The 25,267-nt window shown below is 29.0% G+C and overlaps 1 protein-coding gene across 1 annotated transcript in view; it reads left to right on the plus strand.

The window, feature by feature from the left end:
- Window positions 1-999: 999 nt before the first annotated feature.
- Window positions 1,000-25,267, plus strand: part of LOC145121111 (uncharacterized) — a 32,406-nt gene continuing 8,138 nt past the window's right edge. The window contains exons 1-8 of the mRNA XM_079056894.1: window positions 1,000-1,276; window positions 4,184-4,401; window positions 7,616-7,721; window positions 7,822-7,923; window positions 8,047-8,106; window positions 8,340-8,418; window positions 13,118-13,265; window positions 13,655-13,778. Coding sequence (XP_078913020.1) covers window positions 1,103-1,276; window positions 4,184-4,401; window positions 7,616-7,721; window positions 7,822-7,923; window positions 8,047-8,106; window positions 8,340-8,418; window positions 13,118-13,265; window positions 13,655-13,778 — 1,011 coding nt within the window. The 5' untranslated portion in view covers window positions 1,000-1,102. The remainder of the gene's footprint in view (window positions 1,277-4,183; window positions 4,402-7,615; window positions 7,722-7,821; window positions 7,924-8,046; window positions 8,107-8,339; window positions 8,419-13,117; window positions 13,266-13,654; window positions 13,779-25,267) is intronic.

Genomic DNA, 25,267 nt, shown 5'->3' on the forward strand with positions numbered 1-25,267 from the left:
ACAATGTTAATATATGAATTTAGATAATTATGGTTCTCTATTGAACTTTATATATATATATATATATATATATATATATATATATATATATATATATATATATATATATATATATAAAAGGGAGGATTCAATAGGAAATGCATAAACCCTAAAAAAGATGGCATCCAATAAAAACATGACAACACATAATTATACAAAAGTTAATTAAAAGGATAATTTTCACTTATAACCGTCACATTCAAAACGTTCCCATCTCAAGAAGCAATGGTTACCATGTTCAAAAACTATATTTTGTTACTTTTTTATCAGTAAATCTCCATGTTTACTCCAAATAAGAATGCCTATCAACTTTTAACTTCTGGATAAATCCTTGAAATTAGGAATTTTTTTTATATTATCAAGCGTATTGTGTGGTTATTTTTCTTGAAATGAGAAATTATTGAGGACATATTTACAAAACTGGAGAGATTCTTGGTTTATTACCAATCATATCATATTTTAGTATGTTTATTCATAAATCTAAAACTAAGAAATGGTTATGGAAGAAAAGTTCTTATATATTACAAGTATATTTGTGATTTTTTTTTTTTTAATAAATCTTGAAATGGGAATGTTGAGGACATGTGAGCACAAAAGATGGAGATACTTGGTTGATTATAACACAAATTCTGTGATCATATGTTTATTCATAATCGAGAATTAAGAAATGGTTAATTCATAATGGTGTATTATATTTATGTTTTATGAAGAAAAACGGTTAAGGAAAGAAAACGGATGTTTGGTTTATATTTTAACTAATTTATTTCTAATCCACTATAATTACATTTAAGCCCTCTTTATTCAATAATATTTATTCTAGAATATTTAATTAAACGGAAACTTAATTTCCATGTGTCACTTATTGATTGGATCTTTAATGTGTAATCTTAATATGCATTTTATATAGCCAACCCCATTACTTAGACTCCATGTAAATCATGCGTCTGGACCGTGCCTATAAATAACCGAAGGTTCAGGGTGCGTGTGATAGAAAATATTTTCAACTCCACTTTTTATCTTTCTTTAAATAAAGCTTTTTCAAGTACCGGAATATAGTTTGAAGATGAGGGTGGCAGTTGTTGCAGTGGGAATTAGTGGGTTAGTATCAGCGCACGTTTTGGCTAAAGCTGGATTGGAGGTGGTATTATATGAGATGGACAATTGCCTTGACAGTGCCTCAAAAACCATCTCTGTGAACGGTGTTGAATTAGACATTGGTTTCATGCCCTTCAACCAGGTAGCTTTTGTTCCTTCTCTTAAACTATGCACCGATTTACAAATTTCAATTCTCTTAATTAATACTAGTTATTAAACTATTAATTAATAGCTTTTGTGGCAACATTACCGTAAATAACATCAAGTAATGACCCAACATCAAGTAAATGACATCTATATATCCACAGTTTAATAACTGTTAATTAACAGCTTCATAATATGAATTCACAATTTAATGACTGTGAATTCATTGAATTCATAGTTTAATAATTGTAATGCTTTGGTGTTATTTATGGTTACGCCACCGTATCCAATGTTCGGCCTAATGGTATGTGCTCATAATTTAGTAATGGTGAACCTCTCTCTCTCTCTCTCTCTCTCTCTCTCTCTCTCTCTCTCTCTCTCTCTCTCTCTCTCTCTCTCTCTCTCTCTCTCTCTCTCTCTCTCTCTCTCTCTCTCTCTCTCTCTCTCTCTCTCTCTCTCTCTCTCTCTCTCTCTCTCTCTCTCTCTCTCTCTCTCTCTCTCTCTCTCTCTCTCTCTCTCTCTCTCTCTCTCTCTCTCTCTCTCTCTCTCTCTATATATATATATATATATATATATATATATATATATATATATATATATATATAAAATGACAACTAGAATTAATATTATGTTAGGTTTATAAGTGTTTTGACATAGTTAAAGAGTTGTCATTATTGGTTTCATGTTATTAACCGTTATAATAGAGCCTCTAAACACCATATTTATGGCTAATATTTTGAAAATCGGACCGAACATCGAACCGGTTTTTTTATCGGGTCGATGGTTCAACTGATTCAATCGGTCCGAAAAACCCGAAGAACCGGATTTTATATATATATATATATATATATATATATATATATATATATATATAATGATTTAAATATAATATTTTTCATGAACATAAGTTATATATTTAGGATTTACGTAGAGAAATTATATTATCTTTAGATGGTTTGCAATTTATATAATATATCAGTGAAAATCGAAAGTGGTTTACGTCGAATAAATAAAAGAAAATAAGAAACTGCTGCAACTATTATTAAGAAAGTTATAATGATTGCTTTTATAAATTCTTTATAAAAAGAGAGGCGTGTAAGTTATAACTAAAGCCGTAGAGCTTGCTACTTTGCAAGGTGAGCCAAGCCAAGTCTTGTTTTATTTAAGAATGTGCTGAGCTTGACTTTTTGAATTAGTTTTTTTTAATAAAAACCGTTTTTTAACCGGGCCGGTCCTGTACAGTTTTCAAAACGGTGCGTCTGGCTGATCTTTGGGGTTACATAACCTACACAAAATAAGAAACTTGTTCTTGTTTTCTATTGATTCATCTTGGACACATATTGTTGATTCGTAGACTCACGGATCAATTTTTGAATTGATTGTTGTATTCCCAAACCGATCCATATACAGGCAAGCAATTTTATGTGTTAAGACACAACAAACAATTGCTTATTTGAAAATACAGGTCAACTTTAGCTTCTTTATAGTGGGACGAGGAAATCCATTTTGTTTAAATATAACTTGGTAAACATTACAAAGTATGAAAAGGGTGGGGTATGAATATCGGATATTAATAGCATCTACAAAGTAATTTTTTTTTACTATTTGTTTTTTTTACTTACCACTGAAACACATAGTTTAGTTTCTTAGTTTTATTGGTCATATAAATATATTAAATGGTCAATATATTTTATGTTTAGTATATCTAACCCGATTATTTTAATCATATTTTATTTTAAACCCATAAATATATTTTAGTTTAAATATATGCTATTTCTTTGCGAACTAATTATTTAAATTAAATATTTAATTACGATTCATTTATGAAATATAACTTTTATATAAATCATATATTCATATGATATTTTCATTTTTTTTAACTTTATAACTACGACGTTTATTTTTTGTATTTTATGTATTTAAAATAAAAAACCAAGATTGTATTTATATTTTGTTGGTTTGTGACATTTTAGATATAATATATTTTTAAAAGTAACTAATTAAATGAAAATGTTTTATAGAACATTTTAGATAGATGGTGAGATATTAGTTTACATGTTCTAAGAAAATAATATATTGAAAGAGATTAACCATTAAAGATATCATTTAATTTGAGATTAAAGTTAATGGAATAATAAGTTTGGCAAAATTTTTAAGTCATAACACAACTTAACCATTGAAGATGCTTTATATCTAGACGGGTGTTTTTACTTTTACTACTTTTCAAATGATCATTCTCCTCCAAATGGTTATCATCTTTTAACTTTTACATAATTGATCTTCAAAGAGGTGTTAATCTGAAACTATATTGTTGAGAGTATTTGTTTGAATTGAACGGTTCAACCCTATCTCATATAGTGAAACAAAAGTAATTTTGCTTTTCAAAATATTGATTTGAATAATCCAAACTAAACTAAAATCTTATTCGAACCAAACAAATTAAATTTGGATTGAGTCAGGTTTTGCAATTCATTTTTCAAGAATCAAAACTATGTTATAATAAATATATAACTTTAATATTAACGTGCTTAATTTGTCTAGTATAAATCCACAATTGTTGGAAAACTACAACTCTCATAGTATATATAGCCTTTTTACTTAAGCCAAATGTTCCATTATAACTAAGAAACAACTCTAATAAATAAAAAACAATTAAAGATATATATTTTAAATATGAAATAAAATTATAACTGTTATTAGTTTTTTTAGTTCATTCGGTTTACACTAATCCAAAATCCAAAATATAAACTCTAATTTGGTTGAAACTAATCAAAATATCCAAATATTTCATCCATATACTTTAGTACAAATTGTCGGATTAGATAATTCAGTTATATCTAAAATTATAACTAAAATGGTGAAAAACCTTACTAATAATATATACCAATGATTCATCGATATACAGGTCACATATCCAAACATGATGGAGTTCTTTACGAAACTTGGAGTTCATATGGAGAATTCTGATAATTCGTTCTCGGTGAGCTTAGCTGAAGGCAATGGCTATGAATGGGGCAATCGAAACGGTTTATCAACTCTGTTTTCACAAAAAGGGAACATGATAAATCCTTACTTCATCAAGATGTTATGGGAAATGACCAAGTTTAAAAATGATGTTTTGAGGTATGTATGATTAATATTGAGCTTTTTACATGAAAGTCGTTAAGTATATCAAAAAAATGCAGCTTTGTCCCAATGATGATTTCTTGTACATTAATACCCAACAAAAACAAATTCCATTTTTCTCTTATTACTTGTAATAGCAAATTTCTAAGTTACCATGAAATCAAATTTGCAAAAAGATCCTTATATTTACATAGCTAGAAGTATATCAATCAAACGTATGACATTTTCTAGAAATATTAATATATTTTTAGATGTATAGGTATGTATTTTTACATATCTAGAAGCATATCAATAAAAAAACATGTTTATGTGAATAAATGTAGTTATACTTCTAAACATGTGAAAATGCATATTTATACTTCCACACTTCTAATAACGTAAAAATACATATTTATAATTCTAAAGAAGTATAATATATATTTATAATACATTTTAAAAATCTAAAAACACCTTGTTAATGTATCTATACTTTTAGAAATATAAAAATACATATTTATACTTCTACAAATAAAAATAAAAATTTGTATTTATACTTATAAGATGTATAAATACATAAAAATGTATATTTAGAAGCATACATACATATGTTTACATTCTTCAGAATTATAATTTTAGTTTTTTGAAGTATAAATAAATATTATACTTCTTTAGAGGTGTAAATATATAGAAAAAACTGTAAAAATGGTCAATGTGGTTTCTCATTTTATGTGGTTAAGGTTCAAACCTTTGAAAAGTTGTAGATTTGGTCATTTTCAACAAGTTTTGTTGTGGTTTTGGTCCCTCTTCCGTTAACTTTAACAGCTTGGCTGTTAACTTTTTTAAAATGACTATTTTACCCTTAGGGACCATTTCTGCAACCAAACTATAAGGACCATTTCTACATATATCTTCTTTTTATTTTTATTGAATTATTGTATATTAATAAATGTTATTTTTATTGGAATATTACTTTTAATTTATTATTTTTTAGATAATAAATATTATTTATTATATTATTAGTTTATTTTTATTGTATAATATTAATTCTTTTTAATTTTATTAGTTCCACCAGAAAGTTGTCGAAATATGTAAAAGCGTCGCCTGATCATCAATGAAAACCGTCGAGATCACTGCCAAAACCTTTATCGGAGGTCCAACGTAAACCCTACTAACTTTTTCCACCCAACATCCTCGGTAGCCACCTAGGACAACCTCTTCACAATCCGCTGGAATCCTCCATATCTCACACAATGCGCAACAAACTCTTATAAACATTAAAAGTGTTGATGCTGATCGGGTGATGGTAGTGGTGTTATCGTAGGTGACTACCGTTATCAATTTTTGGAAAAGGTTGGTGAGTTTCTGTCCGACCTCCGACGAAGATGTTTTGTAGTGATCCCAACGATTTTAGATGATGAGAGGCAACGCTTTTGCGTATTCTGACGAGTTTGTGGTGGAACTAATAAAATTAAAAAAAATTAGTAGTATACATTAAAAATAAACAAATAAGCTAATAATCCAACAAAATGATATTTATTATATAAAAAAATAATAAATTAAATGTAATATCCCAATAAAAAGAATTAATCCAAAAAAAAGTGTTAAAAAACTAACTAAAAGAAATTAATAATCTGATTATGTAATATTTATTAGGATATAAATATTATAAATTAAAAATAATATATATTAATATATAATAATCCAATAAAAATTATTACAATAAACAAAATTGACTAAAATAAGTTAATAATCCAATATAATAATATTTATTAATATATAAATATTATAGATTAAAAATAATATTTATTCATATATAATAATCCAATTAAAATATCCTATAACAAAGAAATTAAAAAAATTTATTTAAAAGAAATTAATAATATAATAAAACAATATTTATTAATATATAAATAGTATATATTAAAAATAACATTTATTAATATATAATAATTCAATAAAAATAAAAAAAAGATATGTATAAATGGTCCTTGTAGTTTGGTTGCAGAGAAGGTCTCTGAGGGTTAAATAATAATTTAAAAAAGTTTATCAGCTAAACTGAGGAAGCAAAAACACAATAAAACTTATTGAAAAGGACCAAATCTACAACTTTTCAAAGGTTTGGACGTTAACCACATTAAATGAGAAACTACATGGACTATTTTTTGCAGTTTTGTCATATATATATATATATATATATATATATATATATATATATATATATATATATATATATATATATATACTACTAAAAATATATTTATACCATCTTTAGTTAAACTTTTTTTTCTTGTATATATACAATTTTTTCTGTGTTAAAGCATTAAGACGTATAATATGAAAAAAACATACTTATTTAAAAACATAAAATATTTGTAAACTTAAAGGGTTTGTTTGTAAATTTAATTTCATAGTAAATTGGAAACCTAGTATTAGATTAACAATGACAAAAATGAAAAAAAAAAAATGACACAACTTTGGCGTTAACAAATAAGAAATCGTTATAGGACAATATCGGCTAAATTTAACAAATTGAATGACTATAATTTTACAAACCTTTAATACGGTATGTAATATAAAGTTCTTCTAATGTTGGAAGGTGTGGTGCCACACTCCCTCATAAAACCGCAACGCCACCTCATCCTTTACAACAAAAGTGTGGTTTCATACCACATCCAATGAGTGGTGCCACACTTGGTTTTATTTATTTATTATTATTATTATTATTATTATTATTTTAAAATAAATAAAAATTTTCATTGGTTGTGTTCCAAAGGGTAAGAAAGCCATCCAATCACAATCAACGAAGGAGTGCTCCGGTCTGCTGTCATAGTGCAGCACTAGCCGCACCCAAACCACGGTGGAGGGTGGTGCTCCGGCCTAGGTGGCACCTGAGGTGCGGTCTCTACCGCGTCCACTGCCACCGGTCTAAGGAATAGTAAATGCTTTTACAAAAACAAAAGATAAAAATAAAAACAACGTGCTTCGTTATGAAAAGCTTGGACGTAATAATTATTACCATTGTCTCCTTAGAGTAGAACAAGGTCTATAGTTCCAATCCTCATGCTTGCAAATTCTTAAGGAATGAGTTAAGATTTCCATCGTAACAAAATATACGTGGTCTTGCTTTGTTTTCTTGGTAGAGTATATATGTCAAATGTCGATGAATTAATATGAGAAACTCGCTAGCAGTTCACTTTTAATTAATTTTATAACCGACATATATACTATATAGGTACCTTGAAGAGTTTCACAACAACCAAGATACCAGTCACAACGACACCTTGTCGGATTTCATCAAGTCACATGGTTATTCAGAGTTATTTCAAAAGGCTTATCTTGTGAGAAACCTTTGAAATTGTATCCTTCTGCTATATTTAACGTTGTAAATAATTACTCAATGAATCGTGGTTGAATGTATAAAATAAATGCATAACGTAGGTTCCAATATGCTCTTCCTTGTGGTCGTGCCCTGCACACGTAGTTATGAGGTTATCTGCTTTTTCTGCTCTCTCATATTTCCACAATCACCATCTATTTCAGGTACGTCTCTTTATGTTTATTCTTAGTGACAAAATTTAACTACAATATAAATGTAGTTGATCGTTAGTAATATAATAGATATCTTTTTTTTTTGGAATTTATTTATCGTCTATCTTTTGTTAGATTTTCAATGGCCCTCAATGGTATACCGTTAGGGGTGGGTCACAGACCTACATCAAAAAGGTGATTTATTAGTTTCCATATTAAATTTTTCATTATTGAAAGTATAACCATCATTTTTTAAGCGATTAACTTATACACCCTCTAACCCTGCACATAAATCTAAATTTATTTTAACCCTAAACCTATTGGTTAAGGGAAAACTTTCCTATATATACACCTAATGCCATTGGCCACATGCACATAGTCTATGATAAAGTTTAAATATCCTAACTACATGCTACATTCAATAACAGATCAAAGAAGAATTGTCGTCTAGCGGCTGTCAAATAAGGACAGGGTGTGCCATTAAATCCGTCTCAAAACATGATGATGGTAAATAATTGCTTTGACTACTTGAATCTTCATTTTCTACTATATATGCCACCATATTGTCATGCATTTTATTTCCTATGATTTTACAAAATTAAGACATTTTATTATTGATTTCGCCAAAGCCCACATCAAAGGTCACGATTTGAGCCCTAGACCTATTTTCTTGAATTCCACAACCTCAACTACTAGACTCACATATATTTATTGAATCGGGTCAAAATGATCCATACAAACGAAGATTCATACTTGATTGCCTTGGTCTATGATTAGTGTTGTGCTCTCTCAAACATTTATCATATATATAATTTTTTTTAATGTAAAACAACTTAATAGTTAAAACTGTATTGTAATTTTAATAAAACTAAAAAAAAAATTATCAAAAAGTTTAATATATATATATATATATATATATATATATATATATATATATATATATATATATATATATATATATATATATATATATATATATATATATATATATATATATATATATATATATAGGGTCCGACTCTAGCGATGACTCAAAATATAGTGAGGACTACGATAACAATTCTCCATCACTCGCTCCGTCAAGGACACAAACATCAAACCCAATACTTGACTGTGGCGTGTTCGCGTGCAACGCATGTCCGTGCTAATTAATATAGATTTAAGGATTTGATTCGTGCGATGAACGTCCATGGAATGTCATTTAAGGGGTTTCATTATTTATTTTCGTTTATTTATTTATTTTTATTTAAAAGAAATTTCTAAACATATATATACTTGGGTTTAGGTTTTTTTATTATTATTTTTTATTTTTTTTAAAAAAAATTAATTTTAATTCTTTTTATTTTGTTTTTTTAATGTCTTTAATACATACTTGAGGATAACGGTGTTTTTGTTTATTTTTGTTTTAATTTTTTTTATTTTTTTTTATTTTTTAAACTAAATATTGATTTGAGTTTTTAATGTTTAACAATTATAAAAGTTTTAAATATGAAAAATATTAAGGATCATAATATTTTCCGTTCATATTATTTTTGGACCATAATATTTTGAATTAAATTATTTTGAATCGTAGTATTTTCGGTCATATCATTTTTGAATCATATGATTTTGGACCAATAATATATTCAATTAAATAAAATATTTGTTCAAAAAACAAAATTTTGGATTATTATATATTTTAAATTTTAAAAGATATAAATAGTGATCATAAAATATTTGAATCAAAATATTTTTAGATTTTAACAAATTAAGGATCATAAACATGTTAAATCATAACATTTTTTTGAATTATAAATATTTTGAATAATCTCATTTTGGATCATATTATATTAAATATTTTTTTTAAAAAAAAACTTATAATCTTTTAAAATAAAGTTTGGTATCTAAAAAACCTTATTTTTTAAAATCTGTTTTCAAAAAGTTTATAATATATGATATATGATAAACGTTTAAAAGGATTTTTAATTTGGAGAACTAAAACCTTCAGGTCTTATTTTTTTTTTTTATTATAAAAATTTAAAATCTTTTAAGCAAATCGTTTGTATCTGCAACAATATATATTTTTTAAAAATTATATTTTACAAACTCACTAAAATAGTATTACGAAGAACTCTATCATTTGTAAATTTGGATAAAAAAAATTCAGTTGTATATTATAAAAACAATATTTATTAAAATTAAAAAAATTAAACACCTCAAAAACTTACTTTTAAAGAAAATCTGTTTAGAATGTCACTACTATAATGAGTGGAAGTATCCCTAAACTTTTTATAATTTGTGGAGAACTTTTTTTTTTCTGCTTTTATATAAAAAATAAAAATTAAAAAATATTTTTTTTTTGAAATTTTCATGATTATGCTCATTTTTTTATAGAATTAAATTTGAAGAACTTTATTTTTCAGAATTTTTTATTCAAACAAATATATGGCAAAAAAAAACGAAATATATGGAAAAAAAACCCAATACCCAATAGAATGCTGCCATGTGGGGTTGAGAGTGGGAGAAGGAGAGTGAACGCATGTGGATAGCTGGATTTTCTGATATTCTAATTTTTTTTTCATTTTTCATTTTAACCCTCAAACATTTTAGCCTTCACCGGAAATTACCAATCTCTTATATAATTACTAAAACGCCATATAATTTCACGAGATATGACGATAAATAAAATCAAGGGTTAGGTCATTTTTGGTCATTAACTTTTGGTTTTGTGCTCATTTGGTCACTTAACTATTTTTAAGTTTTAAAAGGTCATCAAACTTTTGACTTTGTGCTCAATTAGTCACTTAACTTTTGGTTTGGTCACATTTAGTCACCTAACTTTTAGATTTGTGCTCATTTAGTCACCTAACTTTTAAAATTGTGTTCATTTAGTCACTAAACTTTTAAGAAAATTTAAAAGTTTAGTGACTAAATGAGCACAATTTTAAAAGTTTGGTGACTAAATGTGATCAAAACAAAAGTTAAGTGACTAAATGAGCACCAATCCAAAAGTTTGATGACCTTTTAAAACTTAAAAAGAGTTAAGTGACCAAATGAGTATAAAACCAAAAGTTAAGTGATCAAAAATGACCTAAACCCTAAAATCAAATCTTCACCTTTTATTTTTTTTTTTCAGTTTTACGACAATTAATTGTCAACCCGATCCTAATTATATATATATATATATATATATATATATATATATATATATATATATATATATATATGGGTTTTATTCAAAATAATCTATAATAAACTTGCAGTCACTTGATAAATGTGTGTCATAACCACTCTCCATCATTTCAAATTCATTAATATTTATTACAAATAATATCTATTAAATAAATACAAATTTTACTATAGGGTTAATTAAAGTTAAATATATTTAATTAATTTATGAAATCAAAAATTAAATAATTAAAACTATAAATACTCAACTCTAATTGTTTTTCAATATGTAATGTTGCATGGTGGTTAACTGGTTTTGGCCCTCCACATCATCCATTTTTAAAAATTATAAGAATTAACTGTAAGACCTATGTATTACATTTGTTAATTTAAAAAAAATTATATATAAAGATCTAAATATTTGAGAATTTTGGATTATAAGAAAATAAGAAAAATAATGAATTATTAAATTGGAATGTTATTTTATCTTGTAAATTTAAACAATAATTTAAATAAATAAACAAAAGAAACTAATAAACTTTAATTTGGAAATTTTAAAATTAGAAATTAAGTCCATTAATGAAATTGATTTTTTTTAAACAACAAATTATCATACTCCTAATCTAATCCTAAACACTACATATGTCTCCTAGTGAAACTTGAAGCCATGAGCTCTCATTTGAGAGAGTCACTCATTACCACTAGGCCAAAGACCCTTTGGTATTAATAAAATTGATATTCGTTTATTACTAGATTTATTGTAATTATTACATTGAAATATTATATGGAATTTAATAAAGCAGGAAAAACCCATAAAATGACATGTAGAAAAAAAATTAATTCAAAATAACCAAATAATGATATTTGGGAAATTGAATAAGAGTGTGATATGTGATAAAAAATCTTCATTTATTAGAGCAGATTTCTAAATTCGACATGTATTTTTTCGCTGCTACCCTTTTACATTCACCACCCATGTACACTAATTGATGTTAAATGGTCATGTATCCATATACATTCACCGTCCTTGTACATGGATTGAAAAAACTTCAAAATTCGTTTTAAAAATTGGATTCATACACCACCCATGTAAATTAATTGATGTTGGCTTCACATAAGAAATATAAATGACTCGGTTTGAAACTGTGTCTACAAACTCATTCCCGCTGTTGTTAAACATTTAAGTCTTAGTCTTGAAAAAAACTGGAAACAATGAAACATGGGAGTTAAATACATGAAATATAGAATCTTTGTTTTTCATTTTTTAAGAATTAATGTATGTTAAAAGGATAACCTTTGAGAAAAGGTTTAATGTTTTTAGCACATTGGATTTAAGAAACTGTAAAATTGAATTACTATAAAGGGAAAATAAGAAAGGAATCGTGAAGCTACATAAATTAAAACCCCAAGTCCCTGAGTGCTAGGTAAATCATAACAAGACAACACAATTAGAAAATATACAAAATAAAAAATATAAGATATATATTTGGATTTAATTTCAGATATCCAAAATATCCAAAATTCTTTAAAATCAATATCCGAATCCGAATACGAAAAATCGGATATCCGAATTTTTGAATCATTTTAGTTTGTATTTTTGGATTGAATTTACATATATTTTTGAGCACCCCAACCATGACCAACTCAGCAACTCTCCACCTTAGCATGAAGTCCCATACTCGTTAGCCTTAGGTAATTAGGTTGTATATATGCATGAACCAGAAATAACTTTTTAATAAAAGATTGGTTGCCATGTATGTAGTATCCAACTTTACATGGTTTAAGAGCAATTACATGTGTCGATTCAAATTGAATGTTACCCATGTTATCAATCAACGGTTCTCACGAATTTGGAAATGATTCAATGTTACCAACTCAGGTCTCAACTCAATATCCGATTTCACATTTTGTTTCCAAAGTTTAGTTTTCACAAAATGCCCAAAATGGCATGACCTTTTGTCGACTGTCACTTTTTATTTTAATTTTTGCGTAATAAGTAAGGTTACACTAATGAAGTAAGTAAATTAGCTAATGGGTACGAAACATTATCTATGAGCAGGTTGTTTACTTCTATGTGAGGATGGCTCTGAAGAAAGGTTTTATGGATGCATAATAGACGCAGATACCCATGAAACTCTGAGATTGTTGGGGGAAGAAGCTACAAATGCAGAAAGAAGAATATTTGGGGCTTTTAATTATGTATACAGGTATTATGTTCCTTTACGTTGGAGTGGTCTTGGCCTACTTAATGTATGGATTGACAACCTTTTGTGTGAACGTTAATATCATCAGAAACTAGCTCATGGCTAGAACGAGTTTGATTCCCAAAAAAATTAAAAACATCTTACCTTCTTTTACTTCATAAAAGTGTGTCTTTGTGACCTGTTTTTTCTCTTGAAAGACAACACGAATACAAATTCTTCAAACAAAAGAAATCGTGAGGGCTCCCAAATGAACTGAATCAACCAAACTAATGGATGTCTAAGTAGCGGATACGATCAAGATTCTTTGGTCATCCCAAATGAACAATAATTTCTTCTCAATAAACATGATAATGATTTTAAATGGATAATAGCTCTTTCTTTTTAATTGGCAGTGACGTTTTTCTACACAATGACAAAAGTCTAATGCCTCGAAACCGAACAACATGGAGTGCACTGAATTTTCTTGGAACCAAGGATAACAAAGTCTGCTTAACGTATTGGTTAAATGTGCTCCAGGTATACATGATGTTTTGCATCTTAAATTTTAATATGCTAATTGAGGGCTCTTAAACGAATAGAAATTTAAGATGATATTTTTGAATTAAATATAGAATTTAAAAGAAATAAATTGGCAGCCTCCTTCTTAACTTGTTACGCAGCAATGAAGACAGAAAGAGGAGAAAGAAACTGTTGTGGCTAAACTAAATACAATATGTGGATAATAGAGAGAAGTAAAGACAAAATACCAACTCAAATAAAAACTATTTACTAAAAGACATAAAATATAAAATCATCAATAATTATTAAACCAAAGTTTCAACCATGCATGTGAGTATGCGATAATTAAACCGATTAACCCAACAATCATCCTTTTAATCGGTTTATTCATACCACTCGTTTACAATAGTGTGGGCTCCCCTTCGATTAGATTTGCTTCTTGCTTCTCCCACTTAGGACACTCATTGCTATAGTGACCATATTCACCACATTTGTAACACTTAACATGACTTTTATCCCGGACACGTTCAAATCCGTCTTGACTCTTCCCAGACCCATTGACCTCTTCCCCAGCTACGTCCAAAGTCATCCCGATTTGAACTTCCATAGCCACAATGTTTACAACCATGTGCGTTTTCCTCGTAACCCTTCAACCTTCCAACGGGCTCGTCAAACAACATAAAATCTAGCTCAAAACATTGTTCAATTATGCCAAGATTTGGAGAAACGATATTGGCATCGAGTCAAGTAATCTTTTCACCAACTCCACCTCTTCAAGCTCATATCCAAGGCTTCTTACTTTTGAGGCTAAATGGGTTAGTTTGTCGCGAAGTGATCAACCATTTCACCCTGTTTCATCCGCAAGCCTTCGAGTTCCCTCTTTAACGTTGCAAGTTGAGCCATTCTCACCCGATCTACTCCCAAATACCATATCTTCAGCGCATCCCACACTTGTTTTGGATCGGTGTAACTCGCCATTTGCAATACCATGTCTTTGGGTATCGTTTGAAACAAAAATGAAAGAGCTTGTTTCGACTTCTTTGGATCTGATCTTCTCCTAATGTCTTCGGTTAAACCGTCTCCCATATCCTGTGTGCATCCATGATCGACTTCACCTTGACTCCCACACCGAATAATTTGTTGTTGTAAAAAACAGAACTTGATATGACACTGTGCCTCCTTCTTTTGTTGGTACCAATGTTATTTTTTTCTTACTTTGTGACAACCCCAACCTTTTCCGATACAACCCGTTCCTATCGAGAGTCTTCTTCCACCAGTCAAGAAAACCAAGCTCTTGCTTCTTCTTTTTTCTTTTACCGGATGTGAGAAAGCCAAATCAAAACCTACTTGTACTGATTTCTTTCCGCTTCTCTTCTTCGCTTCTGGTTAGGCTATCTTTAACTTGGAACATAGATCTTCAAGGATAGAGTTGTGCCTTTCTTCTTGCTATAAAAACTTACACCCCTTCAACAGAACCTAGGAGCTCTGATACCAAATGTAGAATATAAAATAAATAAATTGGCAGCCTCCTTCTTCTTGTTATGGAGTAATGAAGACAGAAAGAGGAGAAAGAAAATGTCGTGGCTAAACTGAATACAATGTGTGGATATTAGAGAGAAGTAAAGACAAAATCCTCTTATTTTATTCATATCAGTAAAGGCTATATATATATATATATATATATATATATATATATATATATATATATATATATATATATATATATATGGCTTCTTAGATACCCACATGAAGCATGAAACAAACCATGCTACTTACTCTACCTAAAGACCTGTACAACTCCATAGAATCCGGTCAAAGAAAATATCAATTCAAATAAAAACTATTAACTAAAAGATATGAAATATAAAATCATCAATAATTATTAAACCAAAGTTTTAGCCATGTATGTGAGTATGTGACAATTAAATCGATTAACCCAACACTAAATGAGAAATGAAATGATGTGAACGACTAGTTATACTTTTGGTTTGTTTAAACTGTAGATGAAAACACATTTCTATTACTTTGAGAGTATCACCATGGTAGATAGATTATGTTACTTAGCAAACAAGAATTACTAACCACTTAAGCTTGTGTAGATCACTTGGTAAGACACGTAGAAGATGTGGTGAGTATCTTATTTACCTATCTTAAAATCTTAGCACTATCCAACCCTTGTGGCCATGGAGGTTCCACTTATAGTGACAGACTCCACAACATGAAAATTACTTTAAATAAGATATGATCCAAAAAAATTGTTAGGAAATCTACATTACACCCACCCCTACAAACAACAACATAGTCAACGGAGAATAGATATTAAGTCACTAAACATAACTTATTTCTAAAAAAGTTCAAAACCTTATTTTTTACTAGAACATAGACATACATTTCAGAGGCATAACCTTATTCTCCACTAGTCATTTCTATATGTGAAAAACTTTTGGTATGTATATTTTGTTGGGGATTCGGGTTTGGTAGGGTATATGATAATCAATAACTTGAAATTTTGTTGGAAACTTGTTATAAGTCATATTTTGACCTATATTTTGACTCTATGTATTCTTGTAATACGTCAGAGCTAACTTCATGATAAGACGAAAGCTTATACTTTAGGCACAAACTTAAATGCAAGGGCAATATAAATCTTGTATATCATAACACCGCAAAAATTAATACAAGGTACATTTAAAGTTTTCACTTTTGTTTTAAAAAACAACATTGGTGTACACTTATACCGATTAGTTAAATGCAACATGTTATCAAAACAATCGTATACAATAAAAGTAATACACAGATCTGAGTCGGGTGTTACCATCCATCTACAGTTACACTATCTGTAGCTACTAGCTTTATACCTTAGTGTGTCCACGTGATCCTGAAAGGCACATAACATAAAAAAAATGTAAGTTAAAAGAGCTTAGTGACTAACGTGTTCATTATATATACATATTATCCATAATAATTAAGTGTACACATTAAAGTTTAAACATGCACAGTGTTGCATAGAGCCTTTCAACCAATTCACCAATTATCAACAATAAATCTTGCCACAAAAGCACGCCATAATAACTTACCAATATCCCCCCCTCCCCCCGGCTGGTATTACGACCACTACCACTACAGAATAATAATAAAGAATCATGCTATTACGACCACCAAGGATACCATTATCGTTTATTAACATATAGATCCAATATTACGACCATCAAGGCTCCCTATATCATTTAATAGTGTGTGTGAATGTGTGTGTGTGTCTATATATATATATATATATATATATATATATATATATATATATATATATATATATGGTATTATGACTACCAAGGCTACCAATATCATTTAACAACACTCAACAATGGGTTTATTTCTACTCTATTTACTATTTTAGTTAACAAGATTTAACAATGGTTTTATAGCTATTCAAGCTATTATTTTATCTAACAACAATAGCTATTGCCACAAGATTGTCGTTATGTGACTCACCATACTTAACAGATATTACAATAAGGTTCTCGTTATGTGGTTTATCTTACTCTTTAACAATAAACAACTATATTTTATTAGCTATGCTTGCTCTCTACACCACATAGCAATAAACAACTAAATCAACCCACTACACTACATAACAATAAACAACTATATTAATTTACTTCACAACACAACAATGATAAGCTATTAATTTCAACTATATATACATACTACATCATTTAGTAACTCATATAGCAATAATCAACTATGAACCTTAACTACAACAACTTATTCACTCATATAGTATTAACATGCTATAAATCTAAGCTACAAGAGCTTATTAACTCATATATCAATAACATGATATAAATCCCAGTTGCACCAGATTATTAACTCATATATCTATAACCTATTATAAATCTTTGGTCCATCATTTTATTAATTCATATAACAATAACCTACCATAAATCTTAGCTACACAAGTTTGTTAATACAAAAAACATTATTTAACAATACTTCACATATTATGCCTTTACATAACATGACAATCATCACATATCTAGATATCAATTATATAGAAAAAACGTATGGTTACTCACCTTGAAATATTTCCAATGTATGAATTGTTGGTCCTTGAAGCTCCACATATGCACTTGTTTCAAATTCTTTCAACACAACACACTCATTTGAGTATTACAACCTAAGGTACAACACATTATATGTTGACTGAACGCCTCATCAAGTTCATAATACTCAATTATGTAGTTAAACTTATTAAGCTCCATGAATTAGTAGTCTATATGTCTTAATTTATAGACATAAACTTTATCTCACCTTATTCATCATTTCACTAACTTGAGTTTCATAACTCAAGGTACAATATATACACCATATTTATAGAGCTAAATTTCATAGATAAAACTAATTACACTTCACAAATAAGTCTTCGATATGAATTTATTCATTAAGATATAAGTCCAATTTTACTTATATCAAATTTTACCAAAACTAGGATTTCGTTTCATCTTCTCCAAATTCAAGAACTAGCCATGAATTCATATAACACCTAATAGTTTGATTACTATGCTCATTTTAGCATATAATTAAGCTTTCTTCCATACATAAGCTAGGATTTTACCATTCAACACAAACATCAAACTAGCTTAATAAAGAAGATGAAGTTACCTTTGATTAAGTGATGGTGCTAGATTCTTGATTTCTTGAAATTTACTTGCACCTAGCTTCTTCTCATCGCTTAGTTCATCAACAATTGTCCTTAAAGAGCATCGGAGAGTGTGTGGGTAGTAAAATGAGGTTCATATCCGACTTCCTCATGTTTATAATTTGTTTTGTGATGACGGCCACACTAGTCGTGTAATCTAATTTTTACACATCACATTATCATTAACTTGCATCACATAATTTAACTTTTATGCATTGTGTACTCACCATATTTGTATTTTAGCATTGTACTTTCTTCTCAACTCAGGATAAGCATAACTTCCTCATATACACGCTATAAATTGTCATGACTACATTCCAAAACTAAAATACACTCTTTTTAAATCAATTAACTCCTACTTTAATAAGCTCAACGTCAACTATTGGCTAATAGTTCTTTAGAATGCTCCTTGTGGGGGAATTTTCCCTGGAAACCCCGTCGGGAGCTGGGTTTTCCCGCTTTGCGGAGCTCGAACCTGGGGTGCGCGTTTAAAAGTATGTGTAGGCTTCCGTTAATTTATTTGTCGTTTCCAAAAAATAAGAATAAAACAATTTTCCATGAAACTACACAATTTTTTAATGTGGTTTTTTACCACATATCCAAGGGTTATTATCATATACCCAACCCCTTTTAAAGCATAACTACACCCCAGTTTAATTTTATAAATTCATAAAATGGGGTGTTACACATATGTTATTCTTTTCCTTAGAGTATGAAAATACCGATGATATATAACATTTGTAATAAATTTTCCATGTAGAGATGGATAAAAGAAAGTGGTGGTTAATAGTATCTGAAATTCCTTTTTGGTTTCAAAAGGTGTACGAGTAGTACTAACTACATATTGGGATGCATAACCACATATATCCCTATACTGGGACTAACATACTGATACACTCATACATGATAAAGCCTTATTCTGCAAAATATGTACATATATGTTGTTAAAATGTCTCATATTTTTTTAAAATTTAGGTTTTGGGAGACTTCTCCAAAACCGTTTAGGTGTTTCCCCATGACCCTCGTCCGTCGAATCGTAGTAAGTGACTATAATCTCTAACTACACAAGGGAGCCACCCCTTTACCTTGCAAGGGACTACGTCCTTTATGACCAATAGTATTTATCGTATATGAGATTTAGATAACTTATAAGGATGTGAAATCCACGACACTTAACATGTATCGGGCTCAATTCCAGTTATGTTCGGTGTTATATAGATCCCAATAAACTAAAATCATTCTTTCTACTAAAATCACCAACATTCCCCCTAATTTTGTTGTGATCCTTAAATTTCTAATATAACAAAGTTATATATGAATCTTATACATGCATAAGAATGTATCAAATGTTGAAATGTTATATTAGTTTATTACACATTCCACTTACGTGAAAATCAAAGTGTCCTAAGGACTAGACCTTTTATATCATTGGAGTTAATATACACATAATTTTCACACTAGTCTAGTTATAATACTTTATGTAACATCCTAACTTTATCCCCCATGAATTATCAACTAAACTACATGAGTCTAGTCAAAGCACTTTTTAGTTCATGGCAACTTTGTTAAAACTTCATAGTAGAACTACTCTTCAAAGTATGATTATATGCATTCAATTTAAAGTAAAAAACTTGCAAAATAGTTAATGAACATGACCCATGTTTGGAAGATAACACCAATTATTCACCTTAGTTTTTAGGTATGTCTAGCTATATTAATCCACTTGTTATTAACCTTAATTACTTCTAAGCACACTTCAATCTCTATAAGATTGATTCATGAATAAATAAATAAATAAATAAATGTAACATAACTATGCAATGACAATGTTAATATAGTTATTAGAACACCATTCAAAACTTATTCCAATAGTCAAACATGTCTCATAGTCATTTAATTTAATTTTTTTTTCATTTTTCGATTATTTAATTGTATTTTTTAAATTAGTAAATTGCTTTAAATCTCATAAATATATAATGACTATGTACATCTAGTCATCATAACCTTATTCCAACTCTATTATAAAAATTAAATTTGCTTTGTAAAAGTACAATAATCACTTTAGACATTTTTAGCTTTTCTTTGTCCCATTTTTGACCAATTGGTCATTTCTTATATAAGTGTGTTTATACTTCATGGTATATAATCCAAATATGTTACAATAACTTTTAAAACATGTATAAAACTTCATGGGACTTTTTAAATCACTTTTCGTTTTGACATTTTTTTTTGACTATTTTCTCATTTAGACATCTTATTTTGCCTAAATGTGATGTTCTCGTGTTTTAGGGTGTTATTTTAGCAACTTTATGGTATGGAATTATTTAAAGGTTTGTTCCAATGTTAGATGCCAAAACAACATTTATCTTATTCATTTGGGATAATGACTTAAAAGGGTAATATATTTTTCGATTTGTACACATTTGGTCACTGAGTTTTTTTTTCGTCCACATTTACCCCTTCAACTTGTTAAACCGTACACATTCAATCCTTATGACCGGTTACTCCAGGTTAGCTGGGAAAATGACTTAATAGGGTAATATATTTATCATTTTGTACACAATTAGTCCTTAATATTTTTGTACACATTTAGTCATTAATATTTTTTTGTTTCAAAATAAGTCATTTTTGTTTTTGTACTCATTCTGAATGATTTCTTTAGATTTTCTCACGACGTCTTACGTAAGACAATCATTGATGAAGTGTGTGGGGCTGTTGATTTTTATGTGTAACGTCTCATTTTCACAACTAAAAATTTTCATTTGTAAATAAGGCAAAAGTCTCTAATTATAAATCAATTATTAAGAAAAAAACGTTTATTCCAAAATACATTTATCGAAAATCAAAGTAATATAAGAAACGCAGAATCCTCAATATCGTTGATGAGTGTGTACAATCATGCATTCGCCTTCCCACGATCAACGATATAACTTCAAAACATAAACAACTGGATAAGCACAAAATTTAGTGAGTTTCCCCCAAAATACTTGATACAACAAACATATTATCATGCATAACGAGCCCACACTCATCAGATTTGAATACATTGGCCCAATCAGTCATCGGACTGGAATGCCAACATTCAACAGGTCCAAGTAGTCATCGGACTGAAATACCTAGGGTTTGTTGGCATTCCGCCTTAATCCAACCGCTCTTCTCGAGCTTCCGTGCTTACGGCTTACAAGCGGTCCGCACCAGGTATCTTGGCCTACAACATATAGCAGGACCACCTCAACTTATCCCACCATGATATGGCTATCCTACGTAAGATATCGTGAGAAAAAACCTAAAGAAATCATTCATAAATACTAAATGAGTACAAAAACAAAAATGACTTATTTTGCAACAAAAAAAATTATTAAGGACTAAATGTATACAAAAATATTAAGGACTAAATATGTACAAAGTGAGAAATATATTACCCTATTAAGTCATTTTTACCGGCTAACCTGGAATAGGCGGTCATAATGACTAAATGTGTACAGTTTAACAAGTTGAAGGGGTAAATGTGAACGAAAAAAAAAAAGTTAGTGACTAAATGTGTACAAATCAAAAAATACATTACATTTTTAAGTCATTATCCCTATTCATTTTAACAATTTTGGCAAATATTAACCGTAGAAGTTTCTAAAAATAGAAAGTATTTTACATCCTATATTTTCAATATCTTTTATTGCCAGATACATCCAACATTAGATAAATGTCATTACAGTTTCATTATGCACTCATGAGCCCTCGTATGTGCTAAAACGATAACTTTTTAGTTTTATCATATTTTTTCATTTGTAGTGGTAACAAAAATACATCTTTTCTTGACCCAAACTTGGTATTTATTTTTTTCTTGAACTTTTTATGATGATAAATCATAATAGTTAAGTTTCGCATCATTTAAAAAATATATTTTTTACTTTTAAAACGACTGCTTAATAGCCGTTTTACAAAATTTTAAACATCTTTGTTGTGTATAACCCATTATGCATGATTTATTGACAAATTCTAAGTTAATTTATTCGGTTTAACTAAAAATCACAAATTTTAAACAAAGTTAATAATAAAGTCAACTTTTGACAGCATCACAAGTTGGTCTTAAGCTTACTTTAAACCCTTATAACTCTTGCGTATGACCTCAAAATTAGTTTATTATTTTCCGTACATCTTCCTTTCTGAACCGGCTATATGTTAGGCTCGAGAATTATTTGGATAAACATAACTAGGTTAATTCTTGGAAAAACTCTACATTCTAAGTTTGTATAAAATTTTCCACAACTTTAAGCATTCATACTCTCTCACTTAAACTTTGATTAGGCTAATTCTTTTCGATATGTGTTCTTTGTTGTCTTGGCTACATCTTAAGGCCGAGAAGCTACCGTTTTACTGCATTGTGTTATAGCCTTAAAGATGGATGTTGGACATACAGTTACTAAAATTTTGCTTTTTTTTTTTCTGGATGAAATTCATTATTTCATTCAATTCTTCTACGAGCATTAAGAAACTCCAAAAGTAGATTTATGATTTCTTATTTTCATCCACATATTCTTAATAACCATCTATTCTTAATAACCATCTGATACTATTCTTTTTAGAAAGAACATGATAATTCTATTATTTTTTCATCTTTATTCCAAACATAAAATCAAGCAACTAGATTTACTTAACTCAAACACTACCTATTGCTTGATTACTTGATAATTTGAAGTCATGGCATGATTTAATTGAGGAATGTACTTCCAATTTCTACATGTAACACTTTCAAAAGCCAAATTCACAATGGTAACATAAAATTTCAATACACAACAAAGATATTCCAAGTAATTATATTTATACTTATTGTATGACTCCAATAAAAAGTCACAATTGTCCTATTAAAGATGTTTAAGGTGTTTTTGTTTTTTTTTTTTGGCAAGAAGTCTTTTTGACCTCTTATGTCTGAAAATATATTTGAGGAAAAAAGTATTTTCTTTTCAAAAGACAGAAACTATAAAAAAGTTTTTTTTTTTTACCTCTTTTACCATGAGACAAAAAAATACGTTTGATTCTGGAAGACATTTTATAAGTTCTAACCCTATGTGATATTTCTTTTTCTACCACCAATGTCGTCATCACTGCCGCCACCTCTATTGTCATCGCCATCACCACCAAACGCCGCCAGCACCACCGTAGCCACTACCACGCATACCACCTCTACCTCTGTGACCACCTCCACCCCAACACCCCCACCTCCGTCACCACCACCATGACTCCCGTACCTCCAACACCACCACTAACACCAACAACATCGTTCGTTTTTTTATGAAAACTCTAAAAAACAAACAATTTTTTATGATGACTAAATACATGAAAAAAGGTTTTTTGTTCATATTTTATTCGACATGCATGGAAAATGACCAAATACATTTTACTTCTTCAAAAACAAACACCATCTAAGTGTATGTCTATATGCCCATTTCGGAATTTAAGCTTCTATCCATGCTCACGATTACAATCTATCATGAATCTTATACATTCAACAATGTCCCATTATTTCCAAGCCATTCATTAGATTATATAAGGTTTTCAATAAATTACCTTAAGTTGTGCAATCGAATGAAATAAGGAGTGATTAGGGTTGTCAATTGCAAAATCAGTTATTATAGCATCTCCAACCACCATTGTCGACCGTATGACGTTGCCGCCCGCCACCAATATTGTCGTGAACAGTTGAATAGTGCCGATGGCACTGTTTTCTTCCAACGAACCCACATAAGTCATATTTATAATTTTTTCTCTAACAATTAATCTTTTAATAAATAGATAGATAAAATTCGTCTCCTCTATCCTTTTTATTTTCCATTCAATTTCCAAAATTATATAGAAATACCAAAATATTCCATCTTCTTGCTAAATAGTATATGAATCTTAAATAGACATCTTATATCTTTTAATAATCAACTATCAATCTTTATTTATTCAAATTCTGACGCAATAATTTATTTTGGGTTTCTATTCTACTTCGACCCAACAACCAATATGGATTAGATGTTTCTTTTTGTTGGATTCCATAATTCTTACTTAATAACACAACCACTAAAGGCTTAAATACATACCTTAAAGCTTTCTAGGTACTTATTCAAGCCATTGCCCGATATAATTCGATTTTAAAAATTGCGGATGTTACACTTGAAACTACTTCAAATGATGTGTCCATATCTATTTACAAGCACATACAAGGCCAAGACCATGATTCTTGAAACTTATATACTTCACACTACATAAGTAATTTGTTTCCATCACACCTTCATTTTCATTTTTTTAAAATGTAACTCCCAAGAAGGTAACTTCAAACTAACATTGCTTGGAGGTCCAAAGCACATAGCTAGCTTCGGATGATGTACAACACTTGATCGAATATACACTTGTATATCAAGTCCCTGGCCAACCTGTTTGAAATTATAAGTGAATCTAGTGCCTCATTGCTATAAAATTTTTAGTGTACTTTAGTCCCATCCCAATCATGGACTTGTGTACAACATACATACTTATATTCATTGTCAACTTATGAACTATAACAACAACAATACCAAAATCCTAAGTCCCATACAAATGGGGTAAAAGGAGTTATGAGGGTTGACAGCCTTAGCTATTTCAAAAAAGCCCTCTAATAAAAAATAAAACAATAACTAATCAAAAATAAAATATAAATATAAATATAAATATAAATATAAATATAAATACAAATATAAATATAAACGAAAACTATAGTGACAAATTATATAAGGGACAAAAAACACAACTTTAAAATATAATAAGGTACCAAAATTGCAACTTATAAAAT

Source organism: Lactuca virosa, chromosome 6 (genome assembly GCF_052849685.1).
Source record: "Lactuca virosa cultivar CGN04683 chromosome 6, Lactuca_virosa_CGN04683_v6, whole genome shotgun sequence".
Taxonomy (NCBI): domain Eukaryota; kingdom Viridiplantae; phylum Streptophyta; class Magnoliopsida; order Asterales; family Asteraceae; genus Lactuca; species Lactuca virosa.